Below are 18,636 nucleotides of genomic sequence, written 5' to 3' on the forward strand. Positions count from 1 at the left end.
GAGAGGAGAGGAGAGGAGAGGAGAGGAGAGGAGAGGAGAGGAGAGGAAAGAAAAGAAAAGAAAAGAAAAAAGAAAAGAAAAGAGAACCACAGAACCCAAATGGAGTCACTTATGCTAGACCAAGTCATCAAACCAGGGCTTCACACCTAACCTAACTGCATTTTCAACCTCAGTCTCAACCTGGAACTGTAGTCTTAACCAGTCAGTCAGGAATTTTCTGGTCAGCACCAACAAAGTAATCTGTCATATGGACCCTCTCCCTTCCCCACAGAAAGGTGAGGTAATCTGAAAAAAAAAGATGAGGTAAGCCACTTAATAAGACCCCCTGGCCTTCCCCCTAAGGGAAGGTGACATTTTCTTTTTGCTAACAACTTCTTGCCCCTACCCTTTTTCCTGTAAAAACTTTCCTTTTTTTTTTTTTTTTTAAGATTTTATTTATTTATTTGACAGAGACACAGTGAGAGAGGGAACACAAGCAGGGGGAGCGGGAGAGGGAGAAGCAGGTTCCCCGCCGAGCAGGGAGCCCGATGTGGGGCTCCATTCTAGGACACTGGGATCATGACCTGAGCTGAGGGCAGACGCTTAACGACTGAGCCACCTAGGCACCCCAGTAACTTTCCATTTTTTATACTCCGCAGAACTCCCTTTCTATTTGCTAGAGGGGATGCTGCCCAAATCATGAATTGCTTAATAAAGCCAACTGGATCTTCAAATTTGCTTGGTTTTGTTTTTTAACAATGGTTTGCCCAGAACTTTTCTGCATCCTGGGAATACCTCCAGGCCCAGGCAAATTAGGACAGTTGGTCACTCTGTGAGGTAGCCAGGCTTGAAGCTCCCTGTAAATTCCTTCAGAGGGACTGAAATTGAAGGCAGGACTAACCAAGTAATAACAACAGTGATGACTATGTTATGGTGTTGAGTTCTACCTCTGAAATCACTCAGACACAGGTTTGAATCCCAACTCCTCCTCTTAGTAGCTGTGTGACCTTGGCTAATTTACCTCTCAGCCAGTTTCTTCTTCTATACAGCACTTTCCAATAGAATTCTGATGAAGTTAATGCACTCTCTCTCTACATGGTGGTAGTCACTAGTCACTAGTCACATGTGGTTTTCGAGCACTTATTATGTGGCTAATGTGACTAAGAAAGTGGATTTTAAATTAAATTAAATTAAATTAATTTGCATTTTTTATTTACTTATTTTTTTAAACCACTTTACTGAGGAATGATTAACATACAGAAAACTGTACATACTTCATTTATATATCTTGATGAGTATGGAGATAAGTATGTACCAAGAAACCATTACCATAATCTATGCCATAAACTTATCCATCACCTGCAAAAGTTTCCTTCTGCCCTCTTTATTTTATTATTACTCTATTGTTATTATTACTATTATTTATTATGTGATAAGAACACTTAACATAAGAACTGCCTTCTTAGCAAACTGTAAGTATACAATACAGTACTATTCACTATAGACATTATCCTGTCTGTCTTAGATCTCTAAGACTTACCTTCCATAACTGAAATTTTGTACCCTTTGATTAAAACTTCCCCATTTCCCTCTCCTCCTGGCCCCTGGCAATCACTATGCTATTCTCTGCTTACATGAGTTTGACTATTTTAGATTCCTTATATAAATGGTATCATGTAGTATTTGTCCTTCTGTGCCTGGTTTATTTCACTTAGTATGATGTCTTCTAGGTTCATTCATATTGTTGCAAATGGCAGGATTTCCTTTTTTATAAGGCTGGATAATATTCCATTGTACTTATATATAACATCTTTTAATCCTTTTATCTTTCAATGGATGTTTCAGTTGTTTTAATATCTTAGCAACTGTGAGGAGTACTACAGTGAGTATGGGGGTACACATAGCTCTTTAAGATCCTGATTCTGATTCCTTTGGATATATACCCAGAAGTGGGGTTGCCGGATCATATGGTAGTTCTGTTTTTAATTTTTTAAAGAACCTTCACATTGTTTTCCATAGTAGCTGTACTACATTAAATTGAAATAGCAACATGTGACTAGCAGCTACTATATTGGACAGCACTGTATACAGTGGAGATAATAGTTGTCTACCTCATTTATTTATTTATTCAACAAATATTTACTGAGTATCTTCCATGAACATCTGCAGGTATTGTGCTAGGGAAAATGTCATGAAGCTTACAATCCAGTGAGGCAGTCAGACCCTTAACAAGTGAACAAGTAAAATAACTAGAGTTTATGGTTGCTGGTGTAAAGGAAGCGAACAGGACTGAGTTCTGCAGAATAATAGGGGGTGCAGTCTTCAGAAGGGGCACCAGGGGAAGCCTCTTTGAACAGATGGTGAATGACCCAAACTTCATCCACCATCATCATCCAGCTCAGGGTGGCCATGTGACAGAACTCTGGCCAGTGAGCTAGAAGTCGAAATTGGCTAAGTGATGTTTCAGGAAAGCTTCAGTTTTTCTGATAGAAAAGGAAATGGTGAACCAATGTAAGGACACTCCCAAAGGCCAAAGGATGGGACAATTTGAGCATCAATAAGGATGATAACTGCAATATATTAAAATACATCAAATATGTTTAAATCTGTAAGTTCATAAAAACAATTTTAAAAAAAAGGATCCCTTAGTGGCCATCATTGGAGGATGCTAGTGAATCAATTCATTATTCTGAAAACTAGCAAACTAAAGAGAAGAATCAAGTATTTACTTTTCCTTTATTGTCTGTATCCATTGTGGAACGTAATAATAGAGGAGGTTTCTCTTTATAAAAGTATTCCAACCAATACATGAAGAAAGAATGATAGAATTAAAATATCAACATTTTATAACCTAATGAATTAGTAGGTTTAGACATTAATCATCAAAAGCTGCTAATATCACAAAAAGAGAGATAATCAGACATGAGGCGACTCCAGAGAGGAGAACACACCACCTCCTACAAAGTGGTCTTGCCAAAACAAACAAACAAACAAACAAGCAAACATGCAAACAAGCAAAAAAACAAAAGCTACAGTAACAAAACAAAACAAAACAAAAAAAGCCTGAGTCTAATTAAACCTGTAGATCCAACTATTAGTTCACAAGATACAGAAGACAGAGGACACCATCAGGATGAAATCGGGAAAATCCAGATTGTAGGAAACTCTGGAAACAAGTGACCTGATTCCTCAAAAATAAATTGAGAGGAAAACAAGATGAAAGGGGATCCTATGGATTAAAAGGGACATCAAGGACATATCAATTGCAAGTATTGGTCTGATTTGGATACTTTAAACTATAAAAAATATGACCTCTCTGGGATGATTGGAAATGTGAACACTGGCTATTTGATGATATTCAGGCATTGTTCATTTTTTTGGTGTGATAATAGTATTGTGGTTATATTTAAAAAGGAAGAGCTTTATCTTTTAGAGATACATAATGAAACACTTTGGGAAAAAAATAATACAGTGTCTGGGGCTTGCTTCAAAATACTAAGTGGAGAGGGAGAGGTGCATGGGGAGGGTATAGGTGAAACGAGATTGGCTGCAGGTTGATAATTATTGTGGCTGCATGATGAGTCCATGAGGGGCTATTATACTATTATACTCTATTTCTTATGTTTGAAATTCTGTGTAACAAAAAGTTAAATACTACCTCTCCTTCTTCTTCCTGGGATATGGAGTTAAGGCCTTCAGGTGCAGGAGGCATCTTCTGACCATGAGGTGGCAAGGATGAGGCCAGACATGGGAGGTCAATATATGAAGGATGGTGGAGCCAAAATCTAGGAGGAGGCCAAGGCCCTCTGATCTCATGGAGCAGCTGTGCCAGTCCTAGAATACGGACTTCTGGAAATTGTGTTACAAGAGATAAACCTCCATGTGTTTAGGCCTCTCTTAGATGAGGTTTCTTTTATTTTCAGGCAAGACCATTCATAACTGATACAGGTAAGATCCAGAATATGAGAGGGTACAATCTAGGTGAAGAGCAAGGCAGAGGGCACCACAGTCCAAAGGCCCTGGGATAGGAAAGAGTTTGGAACTTCCAGAAGGCCAGTGTGGCTGGAGCATCATGAAGGAGAAGAGTGGGGTTAAGATGAGGTTGAAGGTATAGGCAGGGGCTTGGAGGCTAGAGGCCCGGCAGCCCATGGCAAGCAGTCTGGATCATTCTAAGCATAACGGGAAACACTGACAGTTTTGAAGTAGACAAGTGATAGTAACTGACTTACTTATGTTGAGAAAGAGAACTCTGGCTGTTACATAGGGAACAGGCAGGGGCAGGAGCAGGAGGGAAAGCACTGACAGACCAAACCGGAGGCAGCCGTTCAGATAAGAAGTGATGGGAGTTTGGCTGCAGAGATGGACAGAAGAGGACAGTTTTGAGACCTACTTTGGAAATAAAATCGACAGAAAATATTAAATTACTGGGGAAAATTAGGAAAAGGAAAAGGTCTAGGATAACACTTGGTTTTCTGATTGTAGCAAGAGAGTGGAATTGGAAGAGATAAACGTCAAAGTAGTTACCTGAACTAGGCAGGCAGCTTTGTGAGTCTGGAGGTGACAAGAGAGGCCTGAAATATAGACACACATTTGAAAGCATCAGCATAATATTGTATTTGAAGTTGGTGGTGGATGAGGTCATCTAGGGAAATATGTCAGAGTAGAAGAAAACAGGAGCCAGGATCAAATCTTGAGAAACATCAACATTTACACATGGCTTTGAGAAAGGAAAGGAGACTGAGGATAGAGACCTTCACAAAAGAGAAGGAAAGCCAGGAGGTTATGGTTTCGCTGAAATTAAGAGAGAAGAATATTTCAAGAAGTCCAAGTGAGCCTGCTGCTGCTGAGAAGTGGAGAAGAAAAGAGTAAAGTGGACATTGCTGTTGACAAGAAGAAAGTCATTGGTGACCCTGACAAAAACGTCAGAGGAGTGGTAGAACTGGAATCCAAATCTGGGTGAGCTGGTGAGGGAAGAGGTGATGGAGCAAGAGAGGCCGTCTGTAGAAACTCCTTTGAGAGTTGGCCAGAAAGGGAGCCGAGAGGCAGGGCAGTACCTGGAGGGAGTTCAGGGGTCAAAGTAAGGTTTCCAAAGATGAGAGATAGTGGAGCCTATTTGAATGCCGACAGAATGATCAGTGGAGAGGGGGAAAGATGATGGGATCTAGAACACAAATGGAAGGACAGGTCTTTAATAGGAGGAGGGGCCCTTCCTCCACTGTTGAAAGAGTGAAATAGTGCAATATTCAATTTATTCTGAAATTGTTAGGCAATGTTTCTGATCGTCAGGTGTTGAGCAACCACTTAAGGTTGGTGATAAGGAATTTAAAGTCATTTTTGATGCTCAGTAAACATTAGCTATCATTATGATGAAATGTCAGATAAGTAAGGCTCATTGAACCCTAACACACTTACTAAGTGAGGTGTTGTTGTCCTCATATTAAAGAGGAGAAAATCCAGTGCCTCCAAGTTCATTAAGTTGCTGAGAATTATACAACTGGTTTAGGCGGTGGAGCTGGGATTTGATCCTGGATTGGGTTACCTTTAAAGCCAGAGTTTTCCCTACTCTATCAGGGAGGCTGAGGTAGCACAGGGGCTGAGTGCCCTCTGGCAGTCTGGAGGAGCACCAGCTTTCCCAGATCACCCTTGGTCCTCTGGGGTTAAAGCAGAGGAAGAAAACTCGGCCAGATAAGCCTTCCCCAGCTATCCCTGCTGCTGCCCTGTAGAGGTCACACACGTGACTTTGGATCAAATCAATGGCAACGGTGAGCAACTGCTTTTTACATAGGAGCCAAGTTAGCAGCTAGGGTAGGAATAGCACTTATTTTCGGCCAGTGTTTCTCATTCAAATACCTTTTTCAAATTCCATGGTGGATTAAAAAAAAGGTTTTGTTGGTTTGTTTGGCAGTATTAAGCAGCATTTGTTATGCTCCTGATTTTGTGGATCTGGAATTCGGACTACACTCAGGGGAAATAGCTTATCTATTTCATGAAGCCTGGGTGGCTGGGGTGGCTCAAATGGCTATAGATGGTGGGATGGTTTAACTGGGGCCATATATCTGAGGCCTGAATTCTGGTTGCAGTTTGTTTCCTCTGTTTTTCTCCACACCGTGTCTGCTGGAGCTGAAATGTCCGAAGGTAGCTCCTTCATTCCCACATCTGGCACCTAGGTCAGAATGGCTGGAGCAGCTTGGGCTGGCTGGCCATCACTCTCTCTCTCTGCAGGATATCTCTGCTGGGCTAGCTTGGGCTGCCTCACAACACAGAGTCTCAGGGTAATCAGACTTATGTGGTGGCTAACTTCAAAAACGTAAATTCATACTGCTAAGTTTAACCTACTTTGTGGCATGAAAGAATGCCATTGAGAAGACTGGTGCTGTAATTTGGCCACTGAGTCCTTCATGTTTGTACATTTTTTGAGAAGAAGCAACATAGAAGTGTTTTCCATTCTTTCATCCTAAAATTAGATCAGAGGTTGTATTGTGAAGTTAGGCCAGCTGCCAGCCAAGGCTGATGCCTACCAGGTTTCCCCTTCTTGCACTTGTCCTGCAGCCATCTTCAGTACTTGACCCCATCTGCCAGATCCTGCATCAGCTGGGATGGCTGATGGCCTTGAAACTTTCACCTCTTTAGCACAAGCTATGTCATGATAAGTAAAGTTGTTATTGGACACATGAAGATCCAAGAAAATGTTTTTTTTTTTTAAAGATCAAGTATAGGGACACCTGGGTGGCTCAGTTGGTTAAGCATCTGCCTTCGGCCCAGGTCATGATCCTTGGGTCCTGGGATGAGCCCCGCATTGGGCTCTTTACTGGGCAGGGAGCCTACGTCTCCCTCTGCTGCTCCCCCTGCTCATGCTCTCTCTCTCTGACAAATAAATAAATAAATAAAATCTTAAAAAAAAAAGACCTAAGCTGAAATCAAGAGTCAGCCGCTTAACCAACCGAGCCACCCAGGCACCCCAAATGTCCTCATCTTGTAATGCATCTTTAAATTCTACTCATAGGGATTTATCTTGAGCCAATTCAAAAAAGGAAAATAAGCTATATATACCATTTTGTGTTACAGTGCCATCTATATCAGAGAGAGAGAGAGACAGAGAGAGGGAGGGATATGTAGATTACAAGTAACCTATGAATATGACAATAAAGGAATGTTTATTTGTTCAAGGGGTAGTACAGTGTAGTGATCAGGAGCATGGAATTACACTGCCTAAGTTCAAATCCTGATCCTACCACTTACTAGTTGTGTAATGATTTGGGGCAAGTTATTTAACCTTTTCAGTTTTCTCATCTTTAAAATGGTAAAAACAATAGTACTTAACCTTATAAGGTTGTTTGCAGGATTAAATAAGATAATACGTGAAAAGTGATTTGAATACTGCCTGGAAATAGTGCTGAATTAGCACGTAATAATGTTTACATTATTGAAATAACATTTCCTGGGATGTACTATGTGCCCGATGCTGAAGTGATGGAAGTAACAAGTTGAAGAGAGCATAATTCCTACTCTGGGGAGAGAGGTAAGCATGGAGCATGCATGGAAGTACAATATAAAATGGAGATATGTACAAAGGTATCTAGGAGTATGGAAGTGGGAGCACCTCCCTCCTTCTGGGGAGAATAGGAGATGCTCCTCGGAGGAAGCAATGTTTATGCCAAGGCTTAGAGGATAAGTAGGAGTTTGCAGAATGGAGAATAGAGGGGAGGAGTGATGGGTGAGTTATTCTGGGCAGAGTAAACCCCGAGTCCTGTGTGCATTTCAGTGAACACAGGGAATATGGATTGGGGACGGGGATGGGGGTGGGTGGGCAATGAGGCAGAAAATGCAGGCCACAACCCAAACCTGAAGGGCTTTGTGAACCATTGCAGTGGTTTGGCGTCTAATACATAGTTGGTTGGGATCACTGAAGACGCTAGTCGTGGGCCTGGCTGCTGTGTGGAGGATGGATCGCTAGAAGACCACCAGAAAGCCAGGGTGCCAGTTAGAAAACCTTTGCAGTAATTTAGGCAGAAGAGTACACTGTTCTGCACTGGAGTAGTGGCAGGAACAACATAGATATGGCTCAGGTTTCCGGCATGGGTGTCTGAGTGAACGGAGGAATGTGGTCAGTTAGGTGGAATGACATATATTTTTCAAAATGATCACAAGGAAGACTATGTAGCAAGATGGAAAAATGTTCATCATGTAATATTAACTGATGAAAGCAACCTACTAATCATGTCTGTACCACTGATGACTATAAACCAAGCAAACATACTCAAAGATGAGGTGAGGAAGGGACAAGAAATAAAAGTTTGCTTTCTTAGGATATTAAGATTGTGGATGGTGTATCTTTCTTTGTTTTAATTTATAGAAATGCTCTTGTAACTTTGAAGAAAAATAGTAAACAAAAATCATAATGAAATATTGTGGTTGAAATTTTGCCTTTGTTTTGGATTTCCTTTAATTCCTGAATGAGCATTTTGGTAAGAACTTAATGGAGATATAATTATATTCCATACAATTCACCCATTTAAATGGTACAATTCAATGGTTTTTAATATATCCACAGAATTGTGCAACCATCACCAAAATCAATTTTAGAACATTTTTACCACCCCGCAAAGAAACCCATACCTATTTGCAAATACTCTCCATTTCCCCTTAACCCCTGGTCCCACTCAAACACTAATCTGCTTTCTATCTCTATAGATTTGCCTATTCTGGACATTTCACATAATGAAATCATACAGTGTGTGATCTCTGTGACTGGTTTCTTTTGCTTAACATAATATTTTCAAGGTTCATCCATGTCGTAGCATGCATCAGTCCATTTCTTTTTGTGGCTGAACAATATTCCACTGCATGGATATGGCAGGCATATTACTTATCCATTCGTTAGTTAATAGACATTTGTGTTGTTTCCACTTTTGGGCTATTATCAATAATGCTACTATGAACACTTACATACAAATTTTTGTGTGGACGTATGTTTTCATTTCTCTTGGATACGTATTGACTCAAAGTATAAAAGTGCAAAGGGGTACTAGGGATAATTTTGGGGGGCAATGGATATATTCTGTATCATGATTGTGGTTGTGGTTACATAGCTATATACATAGGTCAAAACTCATTGAATTGTATACTTACCTTGATGAAATTGGTTATATTTAATGTACATCTCAGTAAAGCTGATCCTCAAAATAAAGGATGGAATGGTAGGAGACAGATTGGGAGACATATTAATATGTATAATGTTCCAACATTATATCATACTTTTCTGTATACCAGTATTTCGCATACATCGTCTCATTAAAACCAACCAATGAACCAACCAACCTAAATGAACAAAAACTATGATTATTCCAATAAGCCAATGAGATAAGTAAGAAAGTATTCTTGTGTCCACTTGAGAGATGAGGAAAATAGACCTGCAGAAGTCAGTTAAGTGGTCTGCCCATTATCACAGAGCTGCTAAGTAGCAGGGCCAGACTTTGTCCCAGCTTCCACTTCTGCAGTTTTCTGATGCTTAATCAAATTTGCTTACGAGAACTGAAGGAGAAAGAAGCTACATCTGAGTAGATTACATATTTGGACATAAGAATAAAAGTTCCCCCACACGCTGGCTCTTCCATGACCTAGAATAAAAATGAAAAAGTGATAACTTAAATCACAACAACTAGAATAGAATCTCTGAGGAGGAAGAACATTTAAAAATGTCCCACCTTTGATTACAATGCTCTTTTAAGTTGCTCTAACCCGTGAGCTTTGATTTGATTGAGAATAGAGTGTTCTTTTTTTTTTAAAAGATTTTATTTATTTATTTATTTGACAGAGAGAGAGAGAGGGAACACAAGTGGGGGAGAGGGAGAAGCAGGCTTCCCGCTGAGCAGGGAGCCCGATGCGGGACTCGATCCCAGGACCCTGGGATCATGACCTGAGCCGAAGGCAGACGCCCAACGACTGAGCCACCCAGGCGCCTGAGAATAGAGTGTTCTACATCTCTTCCTGTTTTTCCCAGTTTCTGGATGTCCTACGCATTTGTGTGCTCAGATCCTTTGCTGTGGTCTGCCTACCCTGCTCAATAAGGCAGGAGGACTGGCTCCTGTAAGGTTGTTTTTCTCGGGTCACTTGCCTCCCAGCTGGCGGTTAGTCAGTGGGAGGCACTGGTGATGGAATGGTAGAATCTCCCTCTCCTATCCTTGGGTGGCTCTCTGAAGCTGCTGCCCCTCTTCCAAGCTCTCCAGCACCTATGGGCATGTGTCTGCCTTGATGGTCTCTTCTGCTGGTGATCTTAAGCCCTGGGCTCCAATTAAGCCACCTTCTCCCTGCGTTCTACAGTCGAAGGCTGGTGGTAGCTTCATGCCATTGCTAATGTTTGCATTGCCTCACTGTCCTTTAATTAGTCTCTCTGCCTCTTCCTCTTTCCCTCACCACAGTGTCTCTCTTCTAAACACCCAGGATGGTTTCTCTTCCCCTGTTTGGACTTTGGATGATAGACCATCTGTGATCTTGGACTCAGGATTGGACCTAGGCTTTACTCACTTTAAGGCTTAACCCACTTCATTTGGCATCCCTTTGTAGCCCACCCCTCAGGCACATTCAGACATGACATCCATTATTCCATTATGGGTGGGTATATTTGTGCCGAAAAGGCAACCTTTAGAAAATTAAAATTTATTTATCAAATTGACTGGTCTACAATCATCTAACTGAAATAATGCATTTAATAGGTCTGGAATCTCTGAATAAACATTTAGCTGCCCATTTGTTGTATAACAGCATGTTAAATTAGTCAGCATAATTAACACTAGTTTCTGTAATAAATAATTGCAAAATCTCAGTGACTTAATACAATAAACATTTATTTGTTGCTCACAAAGAGTTCAATGTGGTCAGCTGGGGGTTTCTGCTCTGTGCAGTCTTTTAGGAACCTAGTATTGCCCTAGATGTTGACATCAGGCTTGCAGATGAGGGACAAAAAAGAGTAGAGGATTGTGGGGGATGTTTTATGGACTAGGCCTAGGAGTATCATATAGCAACTTTGCCCACATCTCATTGGCCAGAACTCAAGCAGGTGGCCCCCATCTAATTGTAGGAGAGGCTGAGAAATGTAGTTTAACTTAGTGCCTAGGAGGAAAAAGAAATGAGCTTGGAAAATACATGGTCAGTCTGTCACAATTTGCCCTCTGGCCAATAAATTTCCCTTGCACTTTCCTCCCACATATAGAATAAATTCCTCCCCAACCTACCCATGAGAATGTTATCCAAAGTCACTGAATCCAGCTAAAAGCATTGGGAGATGTTCAGGCATCTCCATCTGGTACACATGTGGTTCTTTTTGGTTGAGTAATTTATAAGCTAAGAAGAAGAGCTATCTGTCCTCTGCTCCTTTCTCATCCTCAAATATGCAGTAGCAAACAGAGACAAATAACCTCAGTGTCCCATTTGGAAAGGGAAAAAATGAAAGATGTAAAGTCAATGCTGGTCCAAAGCCATAGAGCAGGCATTCCTTTCCCTGATCAGAAAGCATTGTGAAATGTTTCTGATTGTACTGTTTCTCCTCTATGATAGGAATGATTTCATCCATATTAGATGTTTGCCTTGCCATATAGATGGCACATTCAAATAAAATTTGTCTCTGCTAATAACTTTTATTCTGGGAAAGATCCCTAATTTAAGATTCTTCTACATGGTTAAAGGAGGGGCAAAAGTTTCTCTTGAGCCCACAAGGTCTTTTTTTTTTTTTTTTAAGATTTTATTTATTTATTTGAGAGAGAGAGCACGAGAAGGGGGAGGGTCAGTTGGAGAAGCAGACTCCCTGCTGAGCAGGGAGCCTGATGTGGTGCTCAATCCGGGATCATGACCTGAGCTGAAGGCATATGCTTAACCACTGAGGCACTTGGGCGCCCTGAGCCTACAAGGTCATGATTGCCTTCAGCTCAAAAAGTCTGCATGCTAAAGTGGCTATTTGGGGAAGATTTGTCCTGAGCCTCTTCATCACAATAACAATAATCATTATCATTATAACAATAGCTAAATTTTACTGAGCATTTATCATGTGCCAGACACTGTGCAAAGTGCTTTATATTTATTATATTCACTACAAAAACTCTATAAACTAGACTCCATAATCTTTATTTTACCAATAAGGGAATTGATGCTCGAGAAGTTAATTTGCTTAGAATCACACAGCTAATATCCAGTGGCGCCAATATTTGGATCTGTCTGACTGCAAAACTCCTGCTCTTAGTCAGTAGATTATTCTCTCGGATTGCAAGACGTTTCTCACCTACTTCTGGGGAGTCTTTCCAAACTTAATTTTAAAGCTCAGGTCTTGATCTCACCATTTGGCCAATATGACACTAATAATTGCTGTAGGTAAGAATTATCAACAGGTAGTAAAATTAGTGGGACAAAGTTTGATAAGAAACAGGATATATGCATATTTTCAAAGTATCTCAACACAAGATATTTATTAATTATAAAGAGAGGAGGAGTAACTTTATAGTGGAGAAACCAGGCACAAAGCACCATAAGCATGTAATGAAACTTAACATACAAACATCTTGTGACTCCTGAAATGATGTACTGAGAAGGGCACAGCATCACTTCTGTGGTATTCTTGCCAAAAACCTATAACCTGAATTTAATCATGAGGACATTAGGTATACTCAACTTGAAGGTCATTCTACAAAATAACTGGCCAGTACTCTCCAAAAGTGTCAATGTCATAAAAGACAAAGAAACACTGAGGAACTACATTAGATTGAAGAAAATATGAGAAAAGAAATACGAGAATATATAAGAATATAAGAAAATATGAGAACTAAATGCACTGTGTGATTCTGGATTGGATCCAGGACCATAAAAAACCAAAAAACATTTGTGTGACAAGTAGTAACATTTGAATAAGATCTGTATATTAGTTAATAGTATGATATCAAAGTTAATTTCCTGATTTTCATAATGATACTATCTTTTTTAAGTTAATTAATTAATTTATTTGACAGAGAGAGAGAGAGAACACAAGCAGGGGGAGCGGCAGGCAGAAGGAGAGGGAGAAGCAGGGCTCCCCGCTGAGCAGGGAGCCCAACGTGGGGCTCCCTCCCAGGACCCTGGATCATGACCTGAGCTGAAGGCAGACACTTAACTGACTGAGCCACCCAGGCACCCCTTTAATTGTACTATCTTTATGTACGTTGTGAAGCTGGGTGAAGGATACATGAGAAGTGATTTTTACTTTTCAGTGATGAGTTGTTGGTTGTTGTTTTTTTTTTTCCTTTGGCACCTTTTTTGTAAGTCTGAAATTATTTTAAAATAAAAAGTTTAGGGGTGCCTGAGTGGCTCAGTTGGTTAAGCAACTGCCTTCGGCTCAGGTCATGATCCCGGAGTCCCTGGATCGAGCCCCGCATCGGGCTCCCTGCTCCGCGGGAAGCCTGCTTCTCCCTCTCCCACTCCCCCTGCTTGTGTTCCCTCTCTCGCTCTATCTTTCTCTGTCCAATAAATAAATAAAATCTTTAAAAAAAAAAAGTTTAAAAAAAGCCTCATCTCCCCAGTTTACTTGTTAAAAGTTGTTTACCCATCAAAATCATGTCTGAACTAAAAGTAAATGGACTGTAAGTACATCTCCACCAGCTTTCTCATCTGTTCTGCATTCTGTGTTCTGTCTCTAATAGGCTGTCATGTTCCTTTGTCCAGATGGTGCCATGCACAGTGGTGCCAGGTCTAAGAGAGAGCTATTTACACCCTAGATAGCATACACTTGTATATTCATTATGACGATTTTCTGGCAAACGAAAGAAAAATGTTTTGTGCTAACAAAATCACTGTATTATGACAGTTTATCATCATATGGAAGTAAAGTGTCTTGGGAAGGGCATTTCCCCCCTAATTCACATAGAAGAACATTATGGGCCAGCAGTATTCCTGCAGGCACTCCAAAGGTACCACCAAGGCACAACCTCTGCTCCTCTACATTAGATCTTGTCACAGGCCATCTCCTGGCAGGAGGGATAACCCCTTTCCTCACCTAACCCTCAGCAACACAATGGAAGCCTTCTGTCAGACTTTTCAAATGTGCTGAGGCATGACGTCCCCAGGTTGGTTATGGGACCAGCCAATGTATAAAGAGGAATTGCAGCAGAAGCAGTTGTCAGACCTCAGAGCTATGAGATAGATAGTTGATTCTCAAAGTTTTCTCCAAAGTTCGCTGAACAGCATAGACCATTATATCAGGTAAGATGCTGTGGGCTGCCAGGTACAAAAAAATCCAGTTCAAACTAGCTTAAACAGCGACGGAGTTTAGCTCAGGCAGTCCAGAGCTCAGAAGGGTTCCAAGCCCAAAGCCATGAAGGCTCCACTCCATTTATTTGATATTCTCTTGGTTTAGTCTTCCTTTGTGTATCAGTTTTGTCTCCAGACTAGGGCTCTCATTGTTAATAAATGATTTACAGGAGCCAATGGGGACATATGTTTCTTTGTTCATATTCTACAGAAGAAAAAGAAAACCTTTCACCCAATCATACTACAGAAAGCTCTCCCTTCAATCTGATCCACCTTAGGTCACCTACCTGCTCCTCTACCAATAACACTCCTCAAGGGAAAGCTGTACTGTGTGTGACTGAAGTCTGAGTTCCTAAACTATTCAGTGGTAAGGTAGTAGGATTACCGAGAGGGGTTTAGAGTAAGAAAGATACATTTCCAAAGCTGAGGATAAGGTCAAATTCCACTGAAACTTCTGAAGGAAGAATGAACACCTGACCCAAATCAGGCCTTTGTTAGGAAAAGGAATGGAGACAATGGAAGCTGGGGAAGTGAATTCCTGCCCCTTGTGAATCTAGGGTGTTGGTCCAACATGACCCTCTACAAACAGAATATTTCTTTGCCATTTCTTCTATTTAAAAAAATGGGTTATACCACTGTGGAAAATAGTGTGGAGGCTTCTCAAAAAATTAAAATTAGAACCATCATATGACCCCACAATCCTTGCAAAGGATTTGAAAGCAGGATCTCAAAGAGATATTTGCACATCCGTGTTCACTATTCACAATAACCAAGAGGTAGAAGTAACCCAAATGTCCACCAATGGATGAATGAATAAAAAAAATTTAGTGTATATATATATATATATATATATATATATATATATATATATGGAATATTATTCAGCCTTAAAAACGAAGGAGATCCCTGTCACAAGCTACAACCTAGATGGACCTTGAGGACATTATACTAAGTGAAATAAGCCAGTCACAAAAAGGCAAATATTGTAGAATTCTATTTATATGAGTTATCTAAAGTCAAATTTATAGAAAAAGAAAGCAGAAGGATACCTGGTGGCTCAGGTGGTTAAGTGCCCGACTCCTGATTTCAGCTCAGGTCATGATCATCCGGGTCGTGAGATTGAGCCTTGCAGGGGGATCCAAGCTCAGCGGGGACTCTGCTTGGATTCTCTCCCTCTGTCCCTCTCCCCACTTGCATGTGCACACACTCATACACACTCTCTCTCTCTAAAATAAATGAATAAATCTTAAAAAAAAAAAAAAAAAGAAAGCAAGGGCGCCTGGATGGCTCAGTTGGTTAAGCATCTGTCTTCAGCTCAGATCATTATCTCAGGGCCCTGGGATAGAGCCCTGTGTCGGGCTCCCTGCTCAGCAGGGAGTCTGCTTGTCCCTCTGCCCCTCCCCCCACTTGTGCTGGCTCTCTCAAATAAATAAATAAAATCTTAAAAAAAAAAGTTAGCAAAAAAGAGACTGCAACAGTAGCCCATGACTGCGAAAGAAACAGGCAAGAGTAATGATGGTGGAAGTGTGAAACATATGTAGACAACACCCCAAAAGAAAGAGGTGAAAACGTGAACAGTGGTATTCTTTGGGTGATAGATCTTCAGGAGAGTTTTTCTTTGTACTTTCAGTCTTCTTGAATTTTTTCCATAATTTATATGACATGTTTAAGATGTTTAGTCCGAGATGTTTAGAACTGTGGTAACCACAAAGATTGTGGGTCCAAGGGTCTCACTTATGAAAACCTGAATGTTACAAACCCTATTTTGGCTGTTCAAAGGGCTCATGCCACCTCCCCCATCCTTGCTTTTTTATTTTTAATGTGTTTTTGACAGTTGAGGTCAATATAAAAATTCTACTGTAAATATAAAAATAAAGATAGATCCAAAATTCAGGGGCTGTTTTCTCAGTGATTTAACTCCTTAGCCATTAAAAAATCAATTTCTGAGTAATAAAAAATTACAAGTAAATTAATTTAGAACAAAATAAAATTTTTGGTTGAAACAGGATTAAAGTAAGTCTTCCATCTAGAAAAATGGAATTATTGTTCAAAGGAATATAATTCAAGAATCTCCTGAAAGCACATCCATGTGTACAAAGTCATTATGTTTACTTCTCCCTTACATAATGCATGTATTACCGTTTGCGAAGCTGCCTAGGTTTGTTCCATTTAAATGCTCTTTGACAGTGCTGCCACTGTGTTTCTGGCAAGCACAGCTTTACGTAAGCATAAACCATATGGAAATTCCAAGATTAGAATAATTTGGATTCTATCCTCAGGACACACGGTGTTTATCAATGTAAGATGATGGAATGTCCCTCTGTAGGTGAGATAGGTGTGGGTTTGGATTGCCATCCCATCTCTGTTAAGACTTAAGTCGCAGGATCTCGTCCACTGGCGATCTCCATCAGAGTAGCCAGGGGGCCACTCTCAGCTGGAATCTGCAGCTGTCCCTCTCCCGTGCCCTGGGGCGCCTGCCTTGAGGCAATGGGAGTACATACGTGTTCTATTGAACTGGATGTGAGTCCTAGCTCTGCCTCTTACTGCTGTGGGCTTTGGATTGTTCAGTTACCCAATTTTTGCGGCAGGAATATTCACTGAGAATCAATTTTTCATATTCTCCATATCCTGTGCTTACCACTCCCTTGCTAAGAAGACTCTTGGTATTTTCTTGCCTCAGCGTTTTTTTGCACAAGGAAAGCAGACATTTCCACGGAGCAGCTTTTCTTTCTTTTTTCTTTTTTTCAAGGTTTAAATAGACTTTATTGTTACAAGGAGGACCCTACCAAGTGGGGCCTTATAAACCAATATATGTGGTCCCAGGATGTCACCATGGAGAAATGGAGAGGTCATGACTGCAGAAGAGGTCATTGTAATTGAAGGACATGATCCTGAGAAGACCGGCCAGGGATGCAGCAGACATGATCAGGAGAGGCCAGGGGTGGTCAGGTCACAGGGTGAGGGACAGGACAGCCCCCTTCACTCCCACTTCTTGTAGCTCTCCAGATGCGATAGGACCCAGCCCGATGGCAGGAGGAAACACAGGAAGCAGGAGGTGAGCCCAACGGCAACATCCGTGGTCCTGAGCTCCTCCCGCAGAGGCTTGGAATGGATCTGGGCACGCTGCACTGGGAGCCTCCGGGTGAGACCTGTCAGGCCCCTCAGCAGCTGCGCCGTAGACAAAGATACGACCGCATGGAATGACGACAGTTGCCAGCTACTGCCCAAGGTCGGGAAGTCCAGAGCAGCTTTTCTTTTATAGAAGTTCAAATTCTGCTAGATTCTGCCAGGTGTCCTTAGGAGGAGAGGAGAAAGGGAGACTCTTTGAGGGCAATAGGAAGGAAGAGACAAATACCTCCCTGTCACTAAAAAAGGGGTGTTTGGGGGATCCAGAGAGATCTGCTTGCGCTCAGTGCAGAGGCCGGAGGAGGAAGCCAGCGCTCAGGGAGGATGACTGTGCAGTGAGGTATATCTTGAAATACTGAATCCTAGGGGCTGGCACCCCAGCCTCTCAAAGATCCTCGACATCCTACATCACACAGAGCCATGGCATGTCCCAAACCAGAGGAAACTTTTCTGGTACAGAAAACAGGCATCTACCAGATTCTTGTGCACATCGAAGAGGGAGGAGAGGACAGGCCCTCTCCATGCTTTGGTACATGGGCCATGATCCAAAATCCTGCGAGGAAAGCCCCTGAACAGTTTAGATGCCATTTCCTGACATTGCAGTGGAATCGTGCTAGGAGCTGGTTTGAATTAAATTGAAAAAATAAAGTAAATGGGCATTTCTCACACATTTGGTATTGTGTGTCCTTCTATGTGTGTCTGAGCCTCTATTTCTTCATCAGGTCCTGGAGATCAAAACACTTGTCTCACAGGTCATTGAGGGGATTAAGCAAGGTTAAAATGTGAGGCCCGGGAGAACACTTCACGCATATTTACTAGGTGCTCACTTGCTGCTGATTCTCTGAAATAGTTTTTTTACTTTTTTCTCGCCAAGATGGGACTGCCAGTACAAATGGTAGAAGTTGGTACCAGGACTTCTGGAAGCCCTGGGGCTAGGGAAGGTCGAGAGGCAAGGTTTTTAATAGTAGTAATAATGATGGCTACCATTTATTAAGAACCTATTACAGGTCAGACACCTCTGGACTATAAATCATGTCAGTGGTTTTTAAACTGTTCTGCAGAGTTGCAAGATTCCCTGGAAGGTTCAGGAGGTGCAGTGGAGAGCGAAAGGGATTCCAGTGAGTTCATATTCACAGTCACTTTCTCTACTTCAACTAGATCAGTTTTGCTTTTACCTGCTTAATATATTGATCCTCTACAAATGATTTTATCTGAAGTGTAGTACGTCTGTTAAACATGCTTGAGAACTTCCACAACGATGCTGGG

General features: G+C 41.3%; 1 protein-coding gene across 1 annotated transcript; it reads right to left on the reverse strand.

The window, feature by feature from the left end:
- Positions 1 to 17,223: 17,223 nt before the first annotated feature.
- On the reverse strand, positions 17,224 to 18,608 carry LOC110589450 (cytochrome c oxidase subunit 8A, mitochondrial-like). Its single transcript, XM_021699975.2, has 2 exons — positions 18,546 to 18,608; positions 17,224 to 17,517 (listed from the first exon to the last, which is right to left on the reverse strand). Exons 1-2 carry the CDS (start codon positions 18,606 to 18,608, stop codon positions 17,224 to 17,226), a joined length of 357 nt encoding a protein of 118 aa, XP_021555650.1.
- Positions 18,609 to 18,636: the final 28 nt, after the last annotated feature.

The sequence above is a fragment of the Neomonachus schauinslandi genome, chromosome 6, assembly GCF_002201575.2.
Source record: "Neomonachus schauinslandi chromosome 6, ASM220157v2, whole genome shotgun sequence".
Classification (NCBI taxonomy): Eukaryota; Metazoa; Chordata; class Mammalia; order Carnivora; family Phocidae; genus Neomonachus; species Neomonachus schauinslandi.

Coding starts and splice junctions, on each gene's coding strand:
- LOC110589450 (XM_021699975.2), bottom strand. CDS start 18,608: ATGTTTAACAGACGTACTACACTTCAGATAAAATCATTTGTAGAGGAT. Junction 17,518..18,545: donor AGGATCAATATATTAAGCAG/GTAAAAGCAAAA, acceptor AGAATCTAGCAG/AATTTGAACTTCTATAAAAG.